This window comes from Castor canadensis, chromosome 13 (genome assembly GCF_047511655.1).
Source record: "Castor canadensis chromosome 13, mCasCan1.hap1v2, whole genome shotgun sequence".
Lineage (NCBI taxonomy): Eukaryota > Metazoa > Chordata > Mammalia > Rodentia > Castoridae > Castor > Castor canadensis.
Genome location: NC_133398.1, coordinates 32658716 through 32684493, shown reverse-complemented (window position 1 = coordinate 32684493; position 25778 = coordinate 32658716). Strand labels below are relative to the sequence as shown.

At 37.5% G+C, this 25778-nt stretch overlaps 1 protein-coding gene across 2 annotated transcripts in view; it reads left to right on the top strand.

Moving 5' to 3' along the window:
- Positions 1 to 25778, top strand: part of Tmeff1 (transmembrane protein with EGF like and two follistatin like domains 1) — an 84519-nt gene that overhangs the window by 46701 nt on the left and 12040 nt on the right. For both annotated transcript variants that reach the window (XM_020185519.2, XM_074051364.1), the window contains exons 6-8: positions 11651 to 11799; positions 13596 to 13661; positions 25070 to 25193. In XM_020185519.2, the coding sequence (XP_020041108.1) occupies positions 11651 to 11799; positions 13596 to 13661; positions 25070 to 25193 (339 nt within the window). The remainder of the gene's footprint in view (positions 1 to 11650; positions 11800 to 13595; positions 13662 to 25069; positions 25194 to 25778) is intronic.

Sequence of the window (25778 nt, the reverse complement as noted above, 5' to 3'; positions counted from 1 at the left end):
AAAACTGCCTGAGTCTGATGCTTTCTTTTTTAATTTGTACTTTTTGAAGAACTGGGAATTGAATTTAGGACTTTGTACTGCACATGTTGTACCACTTGAGCTGTGCCCCAGTCCTTTTGCTTTCAGCTTGTTTTTCAGATAGGGTCTAATTAGGGTCCAGGTAGGCCTAGTCCTGCCTTGGACCTTGATCCTTCTGCTTCCATCTCATGAGTTAGCCGGAACCACAGTGTGCACCACCATGTCTGACTATAGGTCTCATTAACTTTTGATTGGACTGGCCTTGGGCCAAAGTCCTCCTATCTCCTCCTCCTGAGTAGCTGAGATTATAGGTGAGTGCCAACTCTTGGCTATGATGATATCTTTAAGAGTTTTATTTATTTATTTGATTTATTTATTTATAGGCAGGGTCTCAACATGTAGCCCAGGTCATTCATTCATAGACAACATCTCAACATGTAGCCCAGGCTGACCTTAAACTGGATATCCTCCTGCCTTACCCTGCCAGGTGCTAGAATTATAGGCATGTGGTACCAGTCCTTGATCGAGACTTTTGATTTTAAACAACTAATGTGGTTTCATTAATGACTATAGTACTGTTCAAATTCTATTTCTTCTTCTGGTAAGATTTGATAGTTGATATGTGTTTTATAGTTACTCATTTCACCTAGGCTTTCAAGCTTGGTAGCATAAAATTGTTTCTCATAACCATTTATTTTCTTTTAAATCATAGTCCTTATTGTATTTTCATTGTTTTTTTATTCCTGATACTGTTTTTTCTTTCTCATTTTTGCTCTTTCTCTGTTCAGTCTGCTCTGTTTTCATTTATGTATCTTCAAAGAACCAACTTTTGGCTTTATTGATCTTCTCTGTTGTAGCTTTTAAAAAAATTTCTGCTGTTGTATTTTTTCTTTTTATTATCACCGGATTTTTTCTGTTGTTATTTTTCTAACAGTGATTTCCTTTTCAGCCATTCTTTTTATGACTTGAGAAAAGAGATGGAGGTGATGGATTGAACTAGGTAGTTGGGGGTCAGGGATGGAGGAGAGAAGTGTTGTGGGAGGAGGGAAAGCTCTCAGGCAGGAGTGTTCCTGGTGAGTTAGAGAGATTTATTGAAAAGATATTTTTTCCTGATACAACCATTTGGTAGTTTTTATGCTCAGATAGCTACTTTAGGTAACAAATATAATGAATAGAGAAAGCATTGTTTCAGTCACTTATTGTTTTTTCGATATTGGGCTTTTAAACTTCTTTTATATACAGTTTCCTTATTGATAATTTGTAGTTGTCAGGAGTAAATGAGGTGAATGTGTCTATACCGACACAGTAGGTGCAGAGTAAATGGTTGTTAAATGTTTTGTATTTGGCATTTTTACTAAAGAGTGATTGATTTCTCTTCATTTGAGTGCATCCTTTTGTGCTGTGGGCATTCTGCCCTGTGCTGCTACTCTCATTCTACAAACACCTGTAATCACTGTCATCAGTGGTCTCTGTGCCCTTTCCAGTTTAATATTTTCCTTTCCTGCTTGCTGTTCCACTGAGCAGGGCTTTACTTAAGATGCTAATTTAATTTTCTTTCCTTGTATGACATGGAAAGCAGCAGCAATGGTGTGTTCCTAGGCCTTGGAATTAGATGCAGTTGTACCATCCCACTGAGGTGCATGATCTTTTAAGACGCTTGTTCAAGGCATTTTCTGGTTGATCTCAATGCCCACTGTAAGCAATGCCACTTGTTAAGCAAGTGATTATTGTTTCTCTTTACCAGCTTGGTACACTACTTTGTCTTTGTTGCTGAGTCTTTTTTTTCTTTGTCCTGAAACAGTTCTGCAGTTGTCTCTTTTATAAGCTACCTTTTCTGTTTTATTGTTATCCTAATTTTGCCCACTTTTACCTCTTCAACCAGTGGGGAGCAAAGGTTTTCTATAAGAAAAGGGTCAGAGGACCACGTCCTGCCCTGCATTGGTCCTGAGTCTAGCATTTGGAAATTCCGTTGACCACCCCCCCTTCCTCCCTCTTATCTCAGAGCTGGGGCCAGACCTAGTGGTCCCCAGACTTCCTCATCCCCACTTCCAAGGGCCACTGCTACCTTGACCTCCCTTGGGACACCCAGGAATGACTGGGAGAATCTACTAGGGGGCCCCCTACTTCCTCCACAGCTCTACCCAGGCTTGGTCAGCCAGCCTCTGGGCTGGGGAGACCACCACCTGGGCCTGACCATGAACTACTATGCAATATGATTCACATTTTCTACATTCACACAGCCCTGCTGGTCAGGGGAGCGGCAGCTAGGGCATCAGCCTGCCCTGGATCTGCTCGGGTGTCTCTAGGGCAGGGACTGCAACACCCTAGCCTCAAACTTTGTGGTCAGGATTGTTTGTTGCATTTGGGATTTAAAAAAAATATATCATCTGAGTTGCTTCCCTGTTCTTGAAGAATACGTGAATGTGAGTCACCTCCACTGCCAGCTCCCACCCCCTAGTCTTGTAGGATTGTCACAGTCTGGTGGCCAATGGGGAAGGGAGGGTTACGTGTCTTCTCCTGGCCTCTGCTGGCCTGTATCTATGGACTGGCCTTTTCAAAAGACCCCTGGAGGTGGGAGAAGCTGCCTGGCCCCACCTCTATTTTCAATGCTCTCAGTGATTCCATGTTTTGCACCTGGGGGCGGGGATTCCCTGCCTTTTTTGTATAAAAGAACAAAGGGACCATCGCCCACTGCAGGTGCCCATGTTATGTTACTCTGAAAGACTAAAAACAAGCAGATTTGATTTTTCTTTTTTACCCCCAGAGTGGGGCTGTCATTTTCTCTCCTTTCCCTGTTGCCTCCACCAGGACCTGGAAGACTGGTCAGAACCTTTACTGTGAATGAATGGATGATCCTGGCACCAGCTCATGGGTCCGCTCAGGGTGCTGGGGAAGGGGCCAGTCACTAACAATGTTAAGATATTTAAAAAAACACATAACAAAAAATATTTTTTTAAATTGGGGCGAAGACATCAAAGCACTTTAACTCCATTGTACCAGGTGAACTGATAGAGCTTGAAAGTTCTTTTACACCAACTGTCAGTGCCAGGATTTTGTATTCTGTTTTGTAAGGATTTAATAAAAGTCATAGAAACCAAAAAAAAAAAAAAAAAGGGTCAGATGGTAAATTCCTTAGGCTTTGCCTATTGCATATGGTCTCTGTCACATCCACCCCTTTAAAAATGTAAAAGCCCTTTTTAGCCCATAGGTGTACAAAGATATGCACTGGTCTGGATTGACCCCCTGCTGTAGTTTGTCAGTCTTTGCTTTGAACCATTTTTTAAAAAATATTTTTAGTATACAGTTCAGTGACAGCAAATAGTGCCTTTATTTCAGATTGAGCTGTATTCTTTCTCCCCTTTTTAGTTCTTATTCTTTTTATTTTCATTATTTCTCTATTTTCTTTACCTTTTTTGTTCTATCTATATTCTCCATTGATTTTTTATTTTGATAGGACTAAGGTTTGAACTAAGGGCTTCACACGAGCAGCAGGTGATCTCCCTCTTGAGCCATACCTCCAGTCCATTTTGCTATTCTTATTTTGGAGATGGGGATCTCTTGAACTATTTGCCTGGGCTGGCCTTGAACCACTATCCTCCTAATCTCAACCTTCAAAGTAGATAGGGTTACAGAAGTGAGCTATTGGTGCCTGGCTCCATTGATCTTTTGAACAGACAAGAATTCTGTTTTGCTCAGTGCAGCCTTTGGCTTTATTCCTTTCTTTAGTTAGTTACTTCTTTCATATCATTTACAGACTTTTCCATTCCTTGGGCCATATTGCAAGGAAAGAAAAGCTTCCCTTTTTTGGAGGGGGGAGGGATATCATCTCTTTTATTACCTTTAACTCATCTTCCTTTACTAATTAGAAATTTATCATGAATCTGTTAACTTTATCAGATTGCTTTTGAAATTAATTTTATCTATTCCCTTGCTTGGTTTCACCTCCTCTCTTTTGCTGGTCTCCTCTTTTCAGATTATTTCACAGTACCCTACCCACAACATCAGAATAATCATTGAGAGATGCTTTTGTTGTTATTCCTTGAAGGAATAACAATATTTAGATTTGATGTTCAATGCAGCAATTTGGAATTTAGGAGATATTTTAAAGACCTCATCTTATTTTAATTTATTTAAAGCACAATGTTTTCTATGAAAAGCAGCATGGCTCTGTAAAATATAACTGTGTACAGATCAAACTGTGTTTGTGTTACAAAAGTTTGGCATTTCATTTCAGCAGTGAACCCATTTGTAAGTATATTATCAATAGCCTACACAAAGAATCTAAAATATTGTTCCTCAGTTAAAAAAAAAAAAAGCAGGTTGACTCTTAGGAAGCCCATTTTTAGGGCCAAAATTATGGGAGTTTTTATATAGAACTAGCATCATATTGTAGGGTTTAAAAAAGTGTATAAAAGAAAGTAATTGTATGGCTCTTCCTCCACCCCCATTCTGCTAAGCCTTGAGGAAAAGAAACTGGGAAAACAGAAAAAAAAAAAATGAAGATAATGCTTTAGCAAGTATTTCCTTGATAAATTATGGGGTTTCACAATTAATTTACTACCTCAGGTTTTGTTCCAGTAACTGGAAAGGTCTTTGGACATTTGTTTAATACAAAATGCATTGTTATTAACTTTGTAATGGGCAAGTCATGATCTTTGAGCCTCATTGACCTTTTAGCATTGAATTTCTTTTAAGTCTTCTCTTTTATTAACTTTGTTTCTGAGATTTCTAGTAATAGCATGGGGTTACCAAGAACAAGTCGCACTAAAGTAACCTCATGTTCTTTTTTGATAGTGTAATAAGATCCCTGTATCAGGACCAAGACTTAATTGTTGTGTGTAGAAATCTAAGCAAGATACTCACCAATCTAGTTTGATACACATAATATGGAGGAATGGATCAGATGATGGTTACCTTTCAAGCTGGCTAACAACTTTCTTAAGTGGTGTTTAGTAATTTAAGTTTTCTATAAACCTTGAAGGTAGGTTTTTAAAGATACTATGATGCATGGCTCTGTTTTATTCTGTTCTATTCAATGATTTTATTGATGTGGTATGAGATACTCTTTTCTTTTTTTGTGGTACTGGGGCTTGAACTCAGGGCCTACACCTTGAGCCACTCCACCATCCCTTTTTGTGAAAGGTTTTTTCGAGGTAGGGTCTCACGAATTATTTTCCTGGGCTGGCTTCGAACTGCAATCCTCCTTATGTCTGCTTTCTGAGTAGCTAGGATTACAGGCATGAGCCACTGGCGCCGGGAGAGATATTCTTATCAAAATCATGAGTACATCAATCTAGGAGACATATTAAATGGTAGAATTAGATTCCAAAAGATTTCAGCATGTTGACATTCTAAAATTTGATAGAGATACATATAAAGTCCTGGTGTTCGGTTCAAAATGATAGTGGTTACGTATTTTGCGAGTCATGGAATTGAGTAAATATAAGACCCTCAACTGGGCTTCATGCCTGTAATCTTAACTATTTGGGAGGCCAAGATTGAGAAGATCTCAGTTTGAGGTGAGCCCAGGCAAATAGTTCATGAGCCCTCATCCACAAAATAATCAAAGCAAAATAGACTAGAAGTGTTGCTCAAGCAGTAGAGAACCTGCTGTGCAAGTGAGAAGCCCTGAATTCAAACCCCAGTCCTACCCCTCACCCCCTAAATAAAAAAGAAACAACTTCCATATGGACCTGAAGTTTGATATGTTCACTAGAAAAGTTCATATAATCCTCCCCATGTTTTGTATGCATAGTGTCTAGAATAGTGAAGGTTAATAATTTCTCCATACTGTAGTTATGATGAAATACTGAAGCTGGAGAGTGATCAGGATAGTAGGGGATGGTTTGGACTCTACAACAAATAAGGAATTGTTGAATAATCTTGAGAAATCTAGTCTTAAGCAATGAAAACTTACCTATAATATGATGATTATCTCTGAATATTTTAAGGGCAGCCCTGGAAGATATTTTTGGCTTATTACATGTAGATGTGAACAAAATAGCTGATAGGATAACTTAAGGAGGAGAGATTTATTTAGTTCATGGTTGCTTGACTCTGGGTGCTTGTGCAGAACATGATGGTAGCAGGAGTGGGGAGTAGGCTGTTCACCTCATGGCAAACTAGAACCAGAGCGGAAAGGACTGGGAACCTGGTATAACCTTCAAAGCCTGCCCCTAGCGACACACTTCCTCCAGCTAGTCCCCATCTCCCAAAGTTTCCACCACCTTCTGAAATAGCACCATCAGCTGGGAACCAAGCATCCAACACATGAACCTGTCGTGGGGGATTTCATATGCAAATCATAACAAGAAACCAGAGTCAGAGTCAATGGGTAGAAGTTATTGGAAATGTGTGTTCTGGGCTCAGCTGGGAAAGGACTTAGTTGACTATGAAGTGTACTGGCTTGGTGAGATAGCAAGCTGTCCACCACTGCAAATACTCTGACAGGCTAAGTGACAATGAAGTCACAAGTATCACTCAGGGCAACCCTGCATTGATTGCAAGATTGGGAATAGATGACTTTCTTTTCAGTCCTGGTAGTCTTTCAGTGTTCATTTAGATAGAGAGATAGGGCTCAGTGTTTGTGCATATGTTTTTATTCTCACATAGCTGATGGTTATTATAACCTCTGTGCCTCTTCCTTTTATCTGTAGTCCTTGGGTATTGAATCCAGGGCCTTGCACATGCTAGGTAAGCTCTCTACCACTGAGCTACATCTTACTCTTACCTGAACTCACGGTTTCTGATTAGCTGTCTTTCCAGTACACTCTCTGGTTCTTTTAACTCTTGTTTTCCAGAAATAAAAATTCTGGTACAGTAGTATTTTCTTTTTATGTAAATTAATGAATATTCTTATGAATTTAATTTTTTTCCTGTTGATTAAAATTTTTCCTTGTGAGATATAGAAGATACTCAAAAGTTTATGAAAGCTTGCATGTTTGATTTAATGTGCAAAAATGAAACTAGTTTTTGTGAATTGCACTTCCCAAGCCAAGAAATTTAGGATTTTACTGTGTTAGTTAGCTTTCATCACTGTGATAAAATATTTGAAAAAGCATTTGAAAAAGCAACTGAAGGGAGGAGGGTTTTATTTTGGCTCATGGTTTCAGAGGTTGCTTGGCTCCATTGCTTTGGGCTGTGGTGAGGGTGAGGCGGGTGTCATGGTGGAGAGGGTGCAATGGAGCAGAGATGACCACTTCTGGTGCCCCGGAAGCAGATGCACACTGGGAGGGCCAGGGACAAGGTATGTCTTTCCAGGGCATGCTCCTGCTGACCTGTTTCTTTTAACAACACTAATTTCCTCCACCTTCCAATACTGCAGTCAAATTATGAATCCATCAATGCCTGCATCTATTGATGAAGTCAGAACCCTTATTATCCAACCACTTTCCAAAAGCCCTACCTGTGAACATTGCTGCTGCAAGCATCCTACACATGGTCTTGTAATTTTGCCTGGACTGGCCTTGAACTCTTGATCCTGTTATCTCTGCCTCCTAAGTAAGTAGCTGAGGCTATAGGTATGCACCATCACTCCTGGCATCCTTGCTTCCTTTATAGTTTTTTCCTATGCAATAGATTGCTTAATACTGTATTACTTGACTCTTGATTGACTTTGAATTTTATGTTAATGGAATACTATGTACATTCTTGCTGACTTTTTTAACACAACAGCATGTTTTTGAGATCATTTCTGTGGATGCATATAGCTATAGTTCATTCACTTTCACTGTATGTTGAATTCAGTTGTTTGTACCTCATCCTTTTATAGTCCTCTTCTACTGTAGGTGGACATTTGGATGGTTTCCAGTCTTTTGTTGTCATGAGTAACACTTCCGTAAATATTCTTACACATCTCTCCTGATGCACATGTGTAAGAGATTTTCAAGGGCCTTACCTGGTAGTGAAATAGTTGGGCAAGTACAAGTCCAGCTTTTCATGGTAATGCCTGTTAAGTAAAGTGTTTATACCAGTAGGCTCTCCCACCAGCAGATGCTCTTCATTCATCCTTGCCAGTACTTGATACTGTCTTTGTTCTCAACTTCAGCTGATACAGCAAGAGTGGATGCTATCTTTTTTGTGATCTTAATCTACTTTTGTGATTATTGTAAGGTTGAACGTCTTTTCACATGTATTGTTCTTACATGTTTCTTTTATCCTTAATCATCTTTTAATCCTTCTCCCCTCTGTTCATTGTATATCCTTTAAAAAGCTGATTTGTATTTATGTATTCTGGATACTTCTAGTTTTGGATATATGGGCTGTAATTCTCGGCCTTTTTATTCTCTTTATGAGACATTCTTTCAGAGTTAAATTTATCAGTATTATGTTTGATCTTCTAAGTCTTTGTTGTTTTGCCTTTCACATTTAGGTCTTTATTTCATCATGAATTAAGGGAAAATGTCTGTAAACACATAGGTAAGGAAAAAAAAATAAAATGGAGCTCTTTTCATATATGCATTACTAATTTCCAAAAAGTCCACTTTGGTTTCACCTTTCTTCCCTCCTTACTTGTTTTTGGGGAAGTATTTTAAGCATTTCCCAGAATCAAGTTATTTTACCTGTGTAGATTTCATTTTCACTGATACTTTATCTGCTTGAAGTATGCAATACTGAGAGAGGTATTTCATTTTAGTTCTAGCAACTTTTGCTTTATAGATTTTGAAGCTGTTCTGGAAATGTTTAGAATTATTATAACATTCTGGTGGATAAAATTTTTTATTATTGTGAAGGGAACTTTATTATCCTTTTTGTCATTTCATTGCATTTTAACATATATCTCATAAGCTGGATTTTGTAGTTTTATCCTGTTAAGTTTGTTATCTAACTGGAAAGTTTAGTCCACTTAAATGTATCTTAAGTCTGATATATTTTAATTTTCTCTGTTATTTTGTACTTTTATCTTGCCTTTCCTTTGTTTTTCTTTCCTTTTTTTCCTCACTAGTTTCAAAACTATAGATTCTCCATTTACTGGTAACCAGAGCAGTTTTAACATTTATATTCACTTTACCACAGTCAAAAATTCTTAATATTCCTACTCTCTTTAAATACTTTAATTTCCCTCCAAGCTTATACACTGTCATTATGATACATTTTAATTCTCTGTTAAAAAAACCTATTCACACAGAATATTGTCTTTGTCTTGTATTGTCATGTTTTGTTCACATCGCCTACATATTTGCACTTTTTGTCTTCATTTGTGTTTTCATCTCAGACTTCCTCATAGGATCATTTTATTTATTTTTATTTTTTATTTGTTCTGCATTAATATGAGGGGGTTTCATTTGAGAACTCCATACATGTGTACAGTGCACCTTGAACAAGCTTACCCCATATTGCGCTCCCATCCGCCTTCCCCCAAAAGATCATTTTTCTATTGCATTTAGAATTTCTTCTGAAGAGTCAGCAGGTGAGAAAGAAGTTTTTACTTTTTCCAAATTATTTTCCCCTTCTCCATCATGAAACATAGTCGTTTCCATGTAAAATTCTATCTTACCTCAGCACACTGCAGGTACTATTTCACCGTCTTTCTGCTATAAGTAATTTGGTTTCAGTGTTGATTGTAAAATTTAGTTTTCCTTCTCATTCTTGCCCATTTTAAAGTTATCTTTCTTTTTCTGGTTGCTTTTAAAATATTCTTTTTGTTTATAAAATTCCACTATGATATTTCAATGTATGGATTCATTTTGTAAAATTCTGTTTGGGATCTGTTCATAGAAATTTAGATTAGTGTCTTTTTTTAGTTTTAGAAAGTTTGAAGAAAAATCCCTGAGAGTGTAGCCCCATTTCATTATCTTAACTCCTGTGCAGCTCTGGATTTGTTTTTTATTGGCTTTCTTGACTGTTCTCTATGACTCGTGTCTTAATCTAGTTTTTGTATGTTCCCTGTCTTTGCTGAGGCCTGAGCAAATTTAAATTTCCCTTTCAGTCCACCAGTTCTCCTTGTTTATCTAGTCAGCTGTTAAATCTGACCATGGTAATTTTAGTTTCTCAGTAATACATTGTTTATTTGTGGTAGAAGTTCTGTGTGGTTCTTTTAAAAATTGGCTTGTTTTTGCCTTATGGTGTTTTGTTTCCATATTTGGAAAGATAGAGATAGAGAGAGAAGAGGGGGAGAGAGATAGAGGGAGAGAGAGAAGCATTGCTTTTTTTCTCAGAATTCTTGTCCGTGGAGAATCATTGAGGTGTAGGATAAAGTTGGGCTTCTCCGAAGAAGATCCTATCTGTGTTTGTTATTTGACCAGGGCACTTTTAATATAAATTCTGGATGTGAGGTTTTCTAGAGCAGCCAAGCAGTGTTTTAAGTTGTAATCACCCATGTGAGATCTGGCTTGTGGTTTTGAGTTCTCAGGGGAGAATGTTTTTCTTCCCTATCTCACTGCCATGGCCCAGGACAGTTGTCCCTCACCCCCTTTTTAAATCTAAGACTTCAAGACTTTAGAGTATGGCAGCTTGTTTCCAGTTTACCCTCATGCTGAGGGTTGCGGCATTTTGCAGGTTTGTCAGTGTTATTTGTCTGCTATTCCCAGAGGCGCACAAAACCAGAGTTGATAATTTAACTTACCCAGTTTGGCAAATGCCTTCAGGTGAAAATCACCTTTAGAGCACTTAGTTGCCCTTTCTCTCTTCTTGTCGTCATTTAACTTTGCGGAATATTCCTGGCTTTCCTAACCAACTTATGTATACATTTAAGTTGATGTCTTATTGCATTTTATTTTTTAGTCTTAATGTTTTGATTTTCAAGGCATAGGGTTGCATTGTATATTATTAAGGCAGGCTTCAAACTCCAGACTTTTCATCTCTCTACCTCTCAAGTGCTGGGATTACAGGTGTGTGCCATTGTACCCAGCAAGAGGATGTTTAAGAATGGCTTACCCAGTGGGTTTTTAGCTGGGAGGTTAATAAAGGTTTGTAGTCCAACAGCATGTTGCTGAAAGCAGAAGAATTAGTCTCTCTTCCTTCTCCCCTCCTCCATTCCCAACTAATTATCAGTGTTCTTGAGAGGAGTTTGCATGACTCTCTCTACCTTCTCGGTGGTACCGTCCTGTGTGTGTCCGGTGGGCACTGTACCAAGGTAGACATGTACCTAGAAAACACTTTGAGGGCTCGTAGTGTGTGTATTTTATGTCTGTTATCTTTTTAAATCTTCTCAATTATTTGGTAAGGTAAGCGTATCATTATTGCCTCAGTTTTGCAGATTGGAAAATAAGACTTCAAGGAAGAATCTGGAACAAATCTGATGACTAGTAGGGTGAGGACTTGGATTCATATGTTATATGATAACATTCATATGTTATATTGATAACATAACTGTGTGTTCTTTCCACTGTGCCATCTTGCTTTTTAATCCATGTCGTCCACATTGGATCACTCCTGATGATTTCGTCTAGATGTGAAAATTCTAGAGAACTCACTGAAATAATTATGTCTAGATGAAATTATCTTTAAGCCCTCACCTGAAAGGAAGTTTTAGCTCAGTGTTCAATTTGCTTAAGATTTCATTAGTAACATTAAGAAATACATTGACTTGTGTTACAGAAAGCTGAGAAAAAGACAAGAATTGCTCTTTTTTTGCTGTTTCATATTGTGAAATAATTTTGTTGTAAAATATAGGTGTTATCTTTCCCAATAGGTGTGTATGTAATATAGATTGCAGTGGATACAGTTTTAATCCTGTGTGTGCTTCTGATGGGAGTTCCTATAACAATCCCTGTTTTGTGCGAGAAGCATCTTGTATAAAGCAAGAACAAATCGATATAAGACATCTTGGCCATTGCACAGGTAAAATCCATTCTATTCACCCAGAGATCTGTTTTTAATATTATATGTCTATAATCTTGTTTGTTAGTGTTTCACATTTATAAAATGAGGCATCCTTGAAACTTGGTCTTCTTTTATTACTACCTGTTTTATAAGAAATTCTAAAACAAAAATTCTGTTGGATATTTTTTCCTTTATTTTCTTTTTCTCAAGACATCATGCTTTTTGGTTGTTTATTTACTTACTAAGCATATCCTTGCATGAATCTTGACATGGATACATCTACAGCAGTTTTAGATGTATTTGTAGTTCTAAGGTGAGTTTGCCATGTATTTCTAAACCTTTTTTTCTAGAATAGTTTACTTTGTTTTTACCTTACCTCCATGTAGTTTTTGCCCCAATACATGTTATGAACAGTTACAGATTTTAGTGTGAAGTTGTAGAATGTAAAGAAAAACTATTACCTTCAGTTTAAAATTGTCCTTCTTTTTGTTATGGTTTAGGAACTATGATTGACATATAAGAATTAAGTTTTTGTTTTCTACTCTTACTAGAACTACCAACATTTGCTAGAGCCAAATATTTTCTTTCCTCAATAATACCTAAGTGGCCTGGGATAACAGATCATTTTCTCAGTAGTACACATGGACCAGGCACATTCTCACGGACTAGGATTGTACACCTTTCCTACTTACTAGTTCCATCCCCCTCCAGTTCTTTCCCAGTTTTGGGCTTACTAAAGAATATGCTTTTATCTGAGTTAAGGGGAAAAGGTTGTAAACTGAAGTTTGGTACTTTGTTTTGGTAACAAATAATTTGTGACATACCACCCAACTGATTGCAACACCTCTGGTCTGAGTACCAAAGAATGCCTAAGAAACTTGTCAGAAGATTTCCAGGAGGGCTAGTGTAGGCACAATAGGGGAAGCCATTTTCCAACAAAGATCTCCTGTAGGTAGATATTCCTTCTGGCTTTGATCTTGAAGTGAGGTATATTTATTTCATGGAGTAGCATTTAGTTTATGTGGGAGGAATATCTTAGTAAAGTCCGCTTCTCTGAGGAGCTGATACATGTTTGAATGCTACGCCTTTGAATATCAAGTTAGAGCAGTTGGCCAAGCTTGAGAAGTTAAATTGAAATAAATTAATGCAGATTTGGACTGCTTTGGAGTGGTTGGGCCTTAAGTTTCCTTTTAGTTGTCTCAGTAATTTTCTATCCACACCTAACTGTATCTTCCCTCACTGTGTGTTTGAGGCTGAAGCTTGTGCCTCCTAGCAGGTGTTCATGGTTCTTTTTTTTTAGTCTTCTCAGTACAGATGCAGTTCATAAATCAAGGGTTTGCTTTTTTTTTTCTTTTTTAACAGTAAATTTTTGATAACAGAGCCGAGATTCCATATTAATCTTAATTTGATGTTTCCAAGAAAATAGTGGTTGGAGAAGATAAATCTTAAGATCATTGTTCCTTGGAGAGAATTTTTTCCTCAGATTGTGTGTTATTTTAATTTGGACAGGAAGGATTTTTTTAAAGTAGGTGACATTTTGAGCTGAAGTCCCAATGAAGTGAGACTGTTGTCATACAAAGAGCATATATACCTGGGATGCCTTGAGGTCTGAGAGAATGGTAGAAACACTTCTACAGTGTTATATACTTCAAAGCATTATGTTGTATATGTTTTAAATTGTTACCAATTTTAAAAAGAGAATGGGAGAAAATGTGATAGGTGCACCTGGAGCATTTGGAATAACTGGGAGTTCCATGTGTGACTTCAACATTGTATGGTTGTTAATTTGAACAGTTTTTCTTTTTTTTTAACAGACACGGATGATACGAGTGTGTTGGGAAAGAAAGATGATGGACTACAGTATCGACCAGATGTGAAAGGTACTGAATCATGATTTTCTAAATTTTGACCAGCTACTGAAATATGCTCATAGCTGTCCTTAGTAGTTCTATTTCCATTATAACAACTCCTCTAGCTTTGTTCTCTGTACTAATATACATTATACGGTTGATTATTAGTATTAACTGAAATAGCTATGATGCATCTCAGTTTATACAGTGTTCCCACATATGCTTTTCATTTCTTAAAATTACTGAGATATTTATAGATTCACATGAAATTGTAAGAAATTATACAGAAAGATCCCTCATACTGCTTTTTAAAAATACCCTTCTCTAAAACCTACCATTAACACTTTTCCTCTGTGCCCAGGTCTTTGAACCTTTTTACCTCTATCTGGAAGTCTGACTCCTACATATCTTTTTAGTCTTAGCATTGAAGTCATTTTCTTTTGGGGAGTATTCCTTGACCCTTAAAGTTGTATTGGGTGCCTCTTTAACAGTCTATAATATTTTTTTAAAACTCATTTGTATCCACTTTAGGTTATGAATTCAGTACAGACAGTATCTGTCATCTTCACTTTGTGTTGCTAATCCTAGCAGAATGTCTAGCACATGAGTAGGTTCTCCATACTTGTCAAAGAATAGATGTGGCTCAGAGAAGCTATAGGACTTATTTTCACAAAGTCTGACATCCAGTAAAGGTGAAAGCAGAAACTGGAATGTAGGTCCCTTGACCTCAAGTTCTGCTGCTCTTTCCCATTTTGTGTTTATATGCATGGTGAATTTAATTCTTACAACTACTAAATCAAGATGAATACTAGACCAATGGGAATACCGAAACTAAATGATGTTACATCTAGTTCACCAAAGCAGGTCTAGATCTTCGAACTTCTAGATCAGAATACTAAATAGTTGCCCCATCATGAGTGCATCTTCTTCTCATTTGCTTGGTTATACTAATAGACATTTAAAAAACGTGTATCTGCTGGGCATGGTGGTACATGCCTATAATCCTAGTACTTAGGAGACTGAGACAGGAGGATTGCAAGTTCAAGAGACCAAACTGGGTTATCTTGCAAGTTCCAGGGCAGCCTGAGCTACATAGTGAGACCTTATCTTGAAAAACCAAGGACTTTGGATTTAACTTAATGATAGAATGCTTGCCTAGTGTGCATAAGACCTTGGGTTTGATCCCCAGCACAGAAAAAAAGAAGAAAAGAGTGATCTACCTCATTTGTAAAAAAAAAAAAAAAAGTATGAATAATAATAGTACCTACATCATATAATCTCATGAGTTAAACAAGATAATTCCACAAGTGCTTAGAACAGTGATATATTTATAAGAGCTCAGTAAATGTCAACTGGTACTGTCACTGAATAATTTGTTACTTACTTTACTTGAATTTTATCAGACCTGAATCCATTTATAACCCACGAGTCTCCTAAATACCAGTTTCCTATGTTGATACAAAGTGCTGTATTTAAAATAGGAAATCTCTTGTATTCACACAGGAGACATAATATATCAGCTCTAGTTTTATTCTTTCTACTGATAGTACATGACTACCATAGGAAGACCATTTTTAGTATTTAGAAGCTCATATTTAAGGCAATTTAGGGAATTGCATATGCCCAAAACACTTGCATGCTATTGATAAAATTGTATAATAATATGACTATACACTGACAATTTAGTGCCTATTTTGGAGATACTGAAAAGTCTGTATATTTAAGATTTGATCTCTAGCTTAAATAAAAATTATCATAATCAGTAGATATAATTTATTATATACCTAATTTATACCAGTCCTTTTAGCAGACACTACTTGTGGGTAGAAAGATAATCTAGAACAGGATATTCATCTTTAGAGTTTATAAGAAATGTATGTAACTTCTAACAAAGTAGAAATTAACTGTTATAAATGTATTATAGTTAAAAAGTGTAATGAGAGCCAGGCTTATGCCTGTAATTCTAGCTACTTGGGAGATGGAGATTGGGAGAATTGCAAGGTTTGAGGCCAACCCAATCAAAAAGTCATGAGAACCCATCTCAGTCAGTAGCTGGGCATGGTGGCACATGCCTGTCATCCCACCTATGTGGAGGCTGAGATCAGGAGATCTTGGTTTGAGGCTTGAGTAAAAATTCACGAGACCCCATCTCAACAGAAAAAGCTGGGCATGGCAGTGTGCACTGTCATCCCGACAACAGTGGGAAGAACAAATAGCATCTCAGTCCAGGCTGGCCCAGACAAAAAGCAGGATTCTATTTCAAAAATAAGTAGAGCAAAAAGGGCTGGTGGTGTGGCTCAAGTAGTAGAGGTCCTGCCTAGCAAACATGAAGCCCTGAGTTCAAATCCCAGTACCACAAAACAACAACAACAACAAAAAATGAAAACAACGTGCAATGGGCATTCAGAAACGATGAGATTACTCTTTGGTAGGGAAGGTGAAGATCTGAGAAATGTCATAGAGGAGATGTAGTTTGAGTGAATCTTGAAGGACAGTTAGAATTTGACCAGGACCCAAAGGTTATTTAAGGAGGATAGAAAAGCAGGAGCAGAGATGTGGACACAGACAGGATGCACTGCAGAATGGAAAGGGATCCTGCTTTTTTGCTAGACAGGAGAGGGTTTTGGAGGTAGGAGTGGAAGGCCATGCTAGATAGTTTGATCAGACTGTGCTACCTTAGGGAAGTTAGGCTTTATTTTGGACAATGGGGGAAAATATTTTTCGGTGGAATAAAAAAAGACTGCAGGGATAACCACTTGAATGAGTGATACCTGGTAGGAACATTGTGCTTATTGTATGCATTGGAACTAAGGCAGGAAGATCAGTTAAGAGAACATCTGCTTAAATAGGAAACATAGTTAAGAGTAACTAAGACTTCCATTCAGCTGATTTAGAGAATGGATTTTTTTTATAGAACTAAAGATGATGGGAGGGGTAAGGTTGAAAAAGGAGTTGATGGTGGAGGTGATTAAATTGCATTTTGGAATTTGAGGTGCTTGTGGAATTGATTCTGGTGACTTTGTTCAGCATAAATTTTGGGAGGCGTACCTGGATATAGAGATAATAGCTAATAAAAGACATGAGAATTAAAGAGAGATTATATATCACTGCACTGTCTAGTACAGTAGCACTGGTACTATGTGGCTGCCTAAATTTAAATTAATTGAAATGAATTCTTACTAGCTCTGTTTCAGGTATTCAATAGCTGTGTGGGACCAATGGCTGCCGTAGTGCTCAGCATAGACATAGAACATTTCCAGAGTTGCAGAAATAAAGGAGGCCTAACATGGGATGAAGCAGAAAGAGGATAGAGTGGCAGGAAACCAAGAATAGTACAGTGGCAGAGAAGCCTCTGGGAAAGGATGGCTCATAGTTTAAAATGCTGCAGAAGAGTAATGGAGAATGAGGACCAAACAGTGAAAAAGGATTTGAAAGCAGAGGATCTTGGGCCGAGTTTCTCTAGAGTAATAAAGATGAAACCCAGATTGTGAAAGGTTTAAGAAGTGTTCCAATAGTTTAAAAAAAAAAAAGACCAAAAAGTAGCGCTATTGCTGTTTTTTTTGGTTTTGTTTTATTTTCACAGCATTTCTAGCTCTTAGTAAATATTTATGCCTGTAATACACAGGCAAGGCTGCGTAGGTAGGCAAGGGACCTGGGATGGTGCTTGAGAGTGGAAAGCAGGAATAAGAAGCTGTAAAGAGTAGAAGGGAGGTGATCAGTGAGAAAGCTTTGGAAGTGTGGAGCCCTTAGCTTGCCTAGCATGAATGAGGCCCTGGGTTTAAATCCCCAGTATCTGGGAATTTAAAAAAAAAATGGCTGTGGAATTGCGAAACTTGTAGTAAATACTGAATCTGGAGTGTTAAAAAGCTCTGTTGTATTACAGAAAATACTCTCACTTCATTTCTGAGGTTCACCTCATTGCAACCCTCACCCCATCTATGACCTCATTCTTGAGTCTTAAAAACTTCGGTTCTCCTACTGGTCAAATATAACAGAGATTAGTGAGATGTCAGTGTCATGAATCTTGGCAACTATGATATTTCAATCCAGCTCTTTTGATGTGCTTTTCCATATGATGAGTCATGATCTAGGTGCTAGACTAACGAAAGGAAGCCTGAGCGTGTGATATGGAGCAGGCAGCGCATCGTGCTGAGGGTGGTTAGAAGGCTCCCGAGAAGAGATTTGCAGGGGGAAGAGAATGGAAGGCTGGTCTGGACATGACTGTGGCCAGCATTTCAAGAAAAGGTGACAGGAGAGGAGATCTAGGAAGTAATGTGGTCTTGGTACATCAGGGAGTTGGAAGAAGTATTTTCTAAGGGAATAGTTGAGGAGGTAGATGAATGTATTCACATTAGAAAAGGTGACTCGTTGGCACAGTGGGGAAAGGAAAAGTCATGGTTGGGATGGAGAGTAGTGGTGTTCAGAAAATGAGAGCATGGGAGGTGCTGGAGAGGATGTTGGTTTGTACACTAAGAAAATTCCTTAATTGGGTCCAAGAAGACTGGGGTTAGGGAATGGCATGTGGAGGGTTATGTTAGTGATGAAGTTTGGGATGTAGGGCAGAATAGAGGAAACAAGAAAGAATATTTTACATTTCTTAAACGACTTATAGAAATAATGAGCCTAATAGTTGCTGACGCATGTTGCTGTACTTGTACCTTTCAGGTGCACTCAGTTGCTAAGAGCAACTCCTCATGCTTTGTCTGGGAACATTATCACTTAGAGCCACACTGTCCTTTGTATGTGAAAACACTGCTGCTGTTGGTGAATTTGTTTGTGACAGCTTCTGTGAGTGGGTGGAACGAGTGACTGAGTGACCAAGTATACTTTTCATACTGCTGCACACACACAAACATTGTTCAGACACCAGCAGTTGCAGCTGTTGTTCTTGGAGCCTGACACCACTTGCCTGAGGGCATTGTTTAGATAGGTCATTCTGTGCCTAGTTCTTACTGTGCAGAGGCTGCATCTCTGTTGTGGCTTCTGAAACCACACTTTATTGAAGCTTTAAAGCCTTTTTACCTTTCCTTTTTTGACGTTGTCTAATTTACTCACCTTAGAAAGCAGGTGCTTTGGACATTATGATTTTGTCCATCCCTTACATATCTCCCAGGGTAGCTTGGTGAAACCATAGTGTAAAAGCTAAGAGCTTGTGCTCAGGAATCAGACTTGTTCTACATTTAAAAGCTGTGCAGCTTGATTTCTCTGAGCCCCAGTAATCATATCTGTAAACTGGGAGCAGTAATATCTAGTGCCTGTGATTGCTGAATATTAAATGCCGGATTCCCAAATTCATATTGATCTTGTTATGGTTGTTGCTGATACTTTTGCTTTCTGATTTTACTCTTGGTAACTTGGCTATTCAAAGATCTCACTGTTGGTGAGTTCACCCATCTTGCTATTTCATATTATTGTTCATCAGTGACATAAGTAGGTTTTTCATCCATTTAACAGTTACAAGCAAGTGCCAGCTGCTTTCACTATTTGTGTTAGTTCATGCTACCCTCATTTTGGAGATGAAGAAGCTGAAACTGAGAGTTTGTTGCTCATATAGAATGGCAGATCAAAGACTAGAATTCGGACTTTTTGACCCCAATCCCTGGGGTTCTTTCCCTTGAATCCCAGCTGTTCCAGAATTCTGTTCTGTCCCTTTGCTATCTTTCAGAATCTTCTTCGGAATGTCTATCTTGCAGATATTACCTTGGCCAACCTTCACATTTGTTCTCTATCCTTATCTTTCTTGAGCATTAGTTTGACTTACTCAGTTGCTTAGTGGGTCTTTGTGCTTACTCATAGTTTATTCTGCCATTGCTCAAATTTCAGAAACTATCATACTGATGAATATAATATTTGCTTAACACTTTTTGAGTTGAATTCAGCTTACTTCATTGTCTCTACTAGATCCCCTATAATTAGGCTCACATTTAGAAACATTACATAATTCTGTATTAAGAGCATCTTTTTTTTCTATTGTTGTTCTAGGTGGGGATACATTGTGGCATTTACAAAAGGTATTATAGTGTATCAAATATATCATACTTGAACTCACTCCCTCCACCCACCTGCCCACTGACTTGCAGCATGCTGCAGTATGTGAAATGAATAACCCTTTTCGTATTCAACTCTCAAGCTTCAGTGATTTTTCTCAGTGACTTTTTAATGATATTAAACAAGTTCACAACAATATAGGGTCAATATTAGAAGGAAAGTAATTATACACTTTAAAACTCCTTTAAACAAGGCTTGGTGGTACACATCTGTAATCCTAACTACTTGGGAAGCAGATTGGGAGGACCATGGATTGAGACCAGTCTGGGGAAAAGAAGTTTAGAGGACCATATCTCAATAAATTAGCCAAGCATGGTGGCATATACTGTCATCCCAGCTACATGAAAGACACAGTTAGGAGGATTATAGTCTAAGGTCAGCCTCAGGCAAAAATGCCAGACTCTATCTGAAAAACAACTAAAACAACAAACTGGGATGGGGTTGAGGTAAAGTGGTAGAGCAGCAGCCTAGCAATCTCAAGGCCCTGAATTGAAACACCATTATTACCAACAATAAATAAATAAATGAAACAATTTTCAACCTTTTCAAATGAAGACTAATCAAAATTGGAAAAAAAAATCACTTCTCTAACTGTGATCTAATTATCATATCTACAAAATAACTTATTTGCCACAATACAGAGATGAAAGCTAAAATTAGCCATAGCCAGTTTTTGCCACCCATTCCTGGAATAGTTTCAACAGGTATCATTTTTCATTTACCTACATGTGTACACAGTATTTGCACCATATTCAACCTCCCATGCCCTTTCCCCACCTCCTACCCCCTCCCACTGGTACCAGTCCCTCGAGACAGGACAGGACTTGTTCTGCCCTCCTGTTCTCTGATTTTATAAAAGAAAAAAAATGACATTTTTGTTTTAAGATTGCTACAGTTTTCTTGTGACTTTTTCTGTATTCTGTATTCATTCTTATATAGGTAGTACATCAACCATATTTACCTTCTTTACTTCCTTCTTTTACCCTTCCTTCCCTCGTATGTGATCTCCCCTTAGCATGACCTGCTTTTCATAATATTGCTGTATTTGTATTAGGTCTGTATTCCACATATGAGAGAAAACATGCAGCTTTTGGCCTTCTGAACCTGGCTAACTTCACTTAAGATGATGCTCTCCACTTCCATTCATTTACATGCAAATGACAAAATTTCATTCTTCTTTGTGACGGAATAAAATTCTATTTAGAATGTGGTATATAAATACCACATTTTCTTAATCCATTCATCAGTAGTGGGCATCTTAGCTGTTTCCATGGCTAAGCTATTGTAAATAATGCTGCAATAAACATGGGTGTGCAGGTGCCTTTATTGTAACCTGAGTCACATTCCTTCAGGTATATCCCTATGAGTGGAATTCTGGATCATATGGCAGTTCTATTTTTATTTTAACCTCCATACTATTTTCCATAGTGAATGTGATAATTTACATTCCTACCAACAGTGTATAAGGGTTCCTCTTTCCCCACATCCTTGCCAATATTTGTTGTTGTTTATGTTCTTGATGGTAGCCATTCTAACAGGAGTGAGGTGGAATCTTCAGTTTGGTGACCATTTCTTTTGTTGTGCAAAAGCTTTTTAATTTCATGTCAATCCTTTCTTATTTGTCAATCCTTCTTATTTGTCAGTCCCTTCTCTTAGCTACTGAGCCATCTGAGTTCTCTTTAGGAAAGTCATTGCCTATGCCTATTAATTCCAGTGTGTTCAGTACTCTTTCCTGCACCAGCTTCACAGTTTCAGATCTTATATTGAGGTCTTTAATCCACTTTGAGTTGATACTTGTGCTGGGTGAAAGACATGGATTTAGTTTCAGTTTTCTGCATGCAGATACCTAGTTTTCCCAGCAACATTTGTTGAAGATGCTGTCTTTTCTCCATTGTATGTTTTGGGCACCTTTGTTAAAAATCAGGTGGGTGTAGCTGTGTGGATTCATATCTGAATGTTCTGTTCTGTTCCACTGGTCTTCATATCTATTTTTGTGCCAGTACCATGCTGTTTTTATTACTATGGGTCAATAGTATAGTTTGAGGTCAGGTATTGTGATACCTCTAGTGCTGCTCTTTTTGTTCAGTATTTCCTTGGCTAAGTTTATCAGTAGTTTTTTATATTTACAGAGTTTTAAATGTTACCATAATCTAATTATCTAATCTATCTAATTTTCATCACCTTTAAAAGAAACCTCACACCCAGTTACTTCCTCTTCCCCATAACCATCGACTCTAGCCAACCACTCTCAATTGAAGTTTTTTTTTTTTTAAATAAATAACAGCTTTTGTTGTGCTGTTCTCCTGTTAGAAGGCCTTCAGTGTCTTCCTTATTTGTATGTCTAAAAACATTTCTTACCTGGCACTCATATTTTTCCATAATTTGGTTTCAACTTGCTTTTCCAGCTTTGATTTACACACAGTCTCAATGTACCTCTCTTGCTCGGTTGACCTGCTTCTTGTTCTTGAGAAGGCTCTGTGCATTGTACCTTCCCCTTTGCTTCCACCATTCCATTATCTAAACCTGCTTTTGCTTAGAGGCCTGACTTGAGTCTTATCCTGTCTATAAGTTCTTTTCTAAGTAATTTGGCCTGCTGCAAATTGAATTAAAATTGAATGTGAGCTTCTCTAGCACTTAGCGGTGTTTAATTATATCCTGCCACATAGTGACCTCTTATGCTTTTTAACTTTTCCTGTGTATATGGTGATTTCCTAAATTGATTATAAGCTTCTTGAGGGCTTTTCTTTATATCCTTTGTAGTTTAGCTGAGCCTATGGCTGTGCACAGAATAGCATGTAAGTATAATGGTTTGAATAATACTGTCATTAAGTGGAATGCTGAATTTGGGCTGTGTCAGCCAGACTTTAAAGCCTTACTGAAAATGGTCATGTTTCATACAGCTTCACTTTTATCTATGAACTTGATACCACATTCTTTCATTAACTTATTCAGTAAATGTTTATTGGTGCCATACTTTGTATATTAATTTCTCAAAACCCTATAATTTAGTAGCTTTCAGCTCTGCATTACTCCTGAAGTTGCCTGCCATTTATAGAACTTTCTTATGGTAGATTAGTATGTTATTGTACTCTACAGAGCTCTGTGGTCCTACTGTTATACCCGCTGTAGGATTTTATTATTATAGGTTGGTACATGCTCTCACTCTCTTTAGTACATTATTGTGTACTCTCATAGTATCCCCTATGAAAGTTCCATGCTCTCCAGTGATGTGATACAGGGCGATGGCTACTTCCTGCAGTCACTTAGGCTTGATTGGGAGTGGAGAATGGCATTTTTAGTTTGAAGAGGTGGCAAGAGAAGTACATTTATTTTAGATAGTTTCTATTAAACTATTTCTCATCAATGCTATTGCTTGAGCAATATCTTCTGCTTTGATCACAAGTATTTATAAACTAAAGCTCTTTTAATTAAGTGTTAGCCTCTGTTGTGCAACACAGACTGCTAACAGCAGTTCTTTTCCACGAAATAAAGGTTTACACATTCTATTAACTATTTATGCTTTGACACTTGAGTCCTTCATTTGGTTAATTATTTTGTCAGTGGCAATCAATGATGACGGAATTCATAAATTATTTTTTTCTCTCAGTAAAGGATTTTTAACATGTAAAACTGAAAAAAAAGTTTTTCTTTGGTGGTGCTGGGATAGAACCCAGGGCTTCATACATGCTAGGCAAGCACACTGAACTTCACCTCTAGCCTATAAAATTGATATTTATAGTATAGTTTATTGACAAGTAAAAATTAGAATTCATTTGTGTAACACTTACTGAGCCTGGACTAATAGTTGGCAATATTTATTAAGTACTTATTGTTTGCTATGTGTTTTAATTTGTGCATAAACTTAAATACCAATTGATATAGTAAATATAATTATCTCATTTAGTTTTCAAAACAGCCCTGTGAGAAATGCATGCTATTGATTATCTTCATTTCTCAGATGAGGAACTAGAGGGCCATGAATGATGAGTAACTGCCTTTGGGCCACAGAGTTAGGGAGTATTTTAACCAGGATTTAGACCTAGGCAGTCTTGACTGTAGAGTTCATTCATTGTATAGATTGCGTTTTAAGTGTTAAAAGTTATACAGAAATGAATAACATAAATGTTTAGATTCTCAAGGACCTTGAAGTTTTATGGTAGACCTGTTTAAAAACCCAATTAGCTACCCCACAGTATCATGACTGTTGTAGCAGGGCAGAAGGTACTCCATGGTTATAGCATTGCAAAGGAGGGCTTGGTTTCTTTTGCAACAGCAAAATTATAGTGTAGGAGCTGGAGGAGACTGTGTAAATCCTTTGAGGTCAGCATATGGCTTAATTCAGTGCCTTCCAGAGTATTTGGCCTGTGGAAGGTGATCAGTAGATCAACAAATTAGTTATCGGTTCTGTGCTGTTATTAAGGATAGTAACTACAAGCCACACATGGCTACTGAGCACTTGAAATGTGCCTTGTCAGAATTAAGATGTGTTGTAAGCATAAAAATACCAGATTTTAAAGACTTACTTTAAAAAGAATGTAAGATTATCTTAATTTTTATATTGATAATGTATAAAAATGGTAATATTTGTTGGGCAAATCTAGTTAAACTATGTAATTAAAATTAATTTACCTGTTTCATTTTATTAGAAAATGTAAAATTACATATGTGTCTCCTATGGCTGTTATACAGCACTGATGTCATTCAGTTCTTTCAGGGAGAGGAAGTGATTTGACCATGGTCATGAAGTAGCAAAGACATTTTTTAAATTGGGATTTTATGTCTTCAGTTTCCTGACTTCTAGTTCAGTTCTCTTTGTAGGCATAAATTAAGTTAGTGTGTTGGAAATATATACATTTTGAGGCAGGGCTAGAGGCAGGGCAAGCATGGAGCCCTAAACCCCAGTATTGCCAGAAAACCATTTTGAGGTAAAATGTCATACCTGTGGCCTTGTTAGTTGAACATGATTGCTCAGTTTCATAGGCCCCAAGTGAGTGAGGACTTCATGCCCTAGAACCAGTGCCATATATACCAACCCCCTCACAGAGGTGAACTTTCTTCTAGACCTGACCTGGTATTTAGCTTTTAGAGCAAAGATGTCTCATTTTCTTAGGCACATTATTGTTTTACACAGCAGAAGCTCATAGTGATCAATCCTGTAAACATTCTTAAATGCTTTGAATCTAAATCATCTACCTGCTGTGTTTGGCATAATGGAAATTGGAAGGGACCTTGGATCCCAACCATCCTCCTACCTGACTAATCTCTTGTCTAAATTTCCCAGCAGGTGATTTACAGAGGGTAAAATTATTTGTTATTTCAAAACCTTTGACAAGTATATATTTTTCAGTTTTCTTCTCACTATTCAGTGACCTCATTTATGCTCTTTTAAGATGCTAGTGATCAAAGAGAAGATGTTTATATTGGAAACCACATGCCTTGCCCCGAAAACCTCAATGGACACTGCATCCATGGGAAATGTGAGTTCATCTATTCTACTCAGAAGGCTTCTTGTAGGTAAGTCAGTGCCTCCAGATCAGTGGTGAGAAATTGTTTCCATCATGGTTGCTACTTTATAGAAGATGGTGAAATACGGACTAAAGAGAATCAAAAAGTAGTGTTTATCTGAAGTAGATAAGTAAAGCATGAGCTAGCAACATTATATATATAAACCCTGGCAAGAAATATGAAAAACAAAACATGTATTTTATTAGGATTTTGAGATTATGGGCTTAGCATCTTTAATATAATGTTACATCTTTTTAAATATAAGAAAAACAAATATGCCACAATCCTATACTATTTTGGTCTTTAGGCAATCTGTCACAAGGTGGTAGAGGGACTGAAAAATATATTAAGAATAGGGAACTATAGCTCAAAATCTATGCTAAAATAGATTTCTAAAAATAAGGGAGTGGGGATGAAGAACCAGGTGTGAAGTGAGAGATGGAAGTGGAAAGGGTGCAAATTTTCAACTCCCTGATTCCAACGAAGTTATGTAACTTGTTCAAGGTCACAGTAAGTTAGTAAAAGAGCGGGGGAAAAAACTATACCTTAGATTGTCTGATGCTGAGCCTAGTGGTCTTAGTGCTTTTCTTTTTT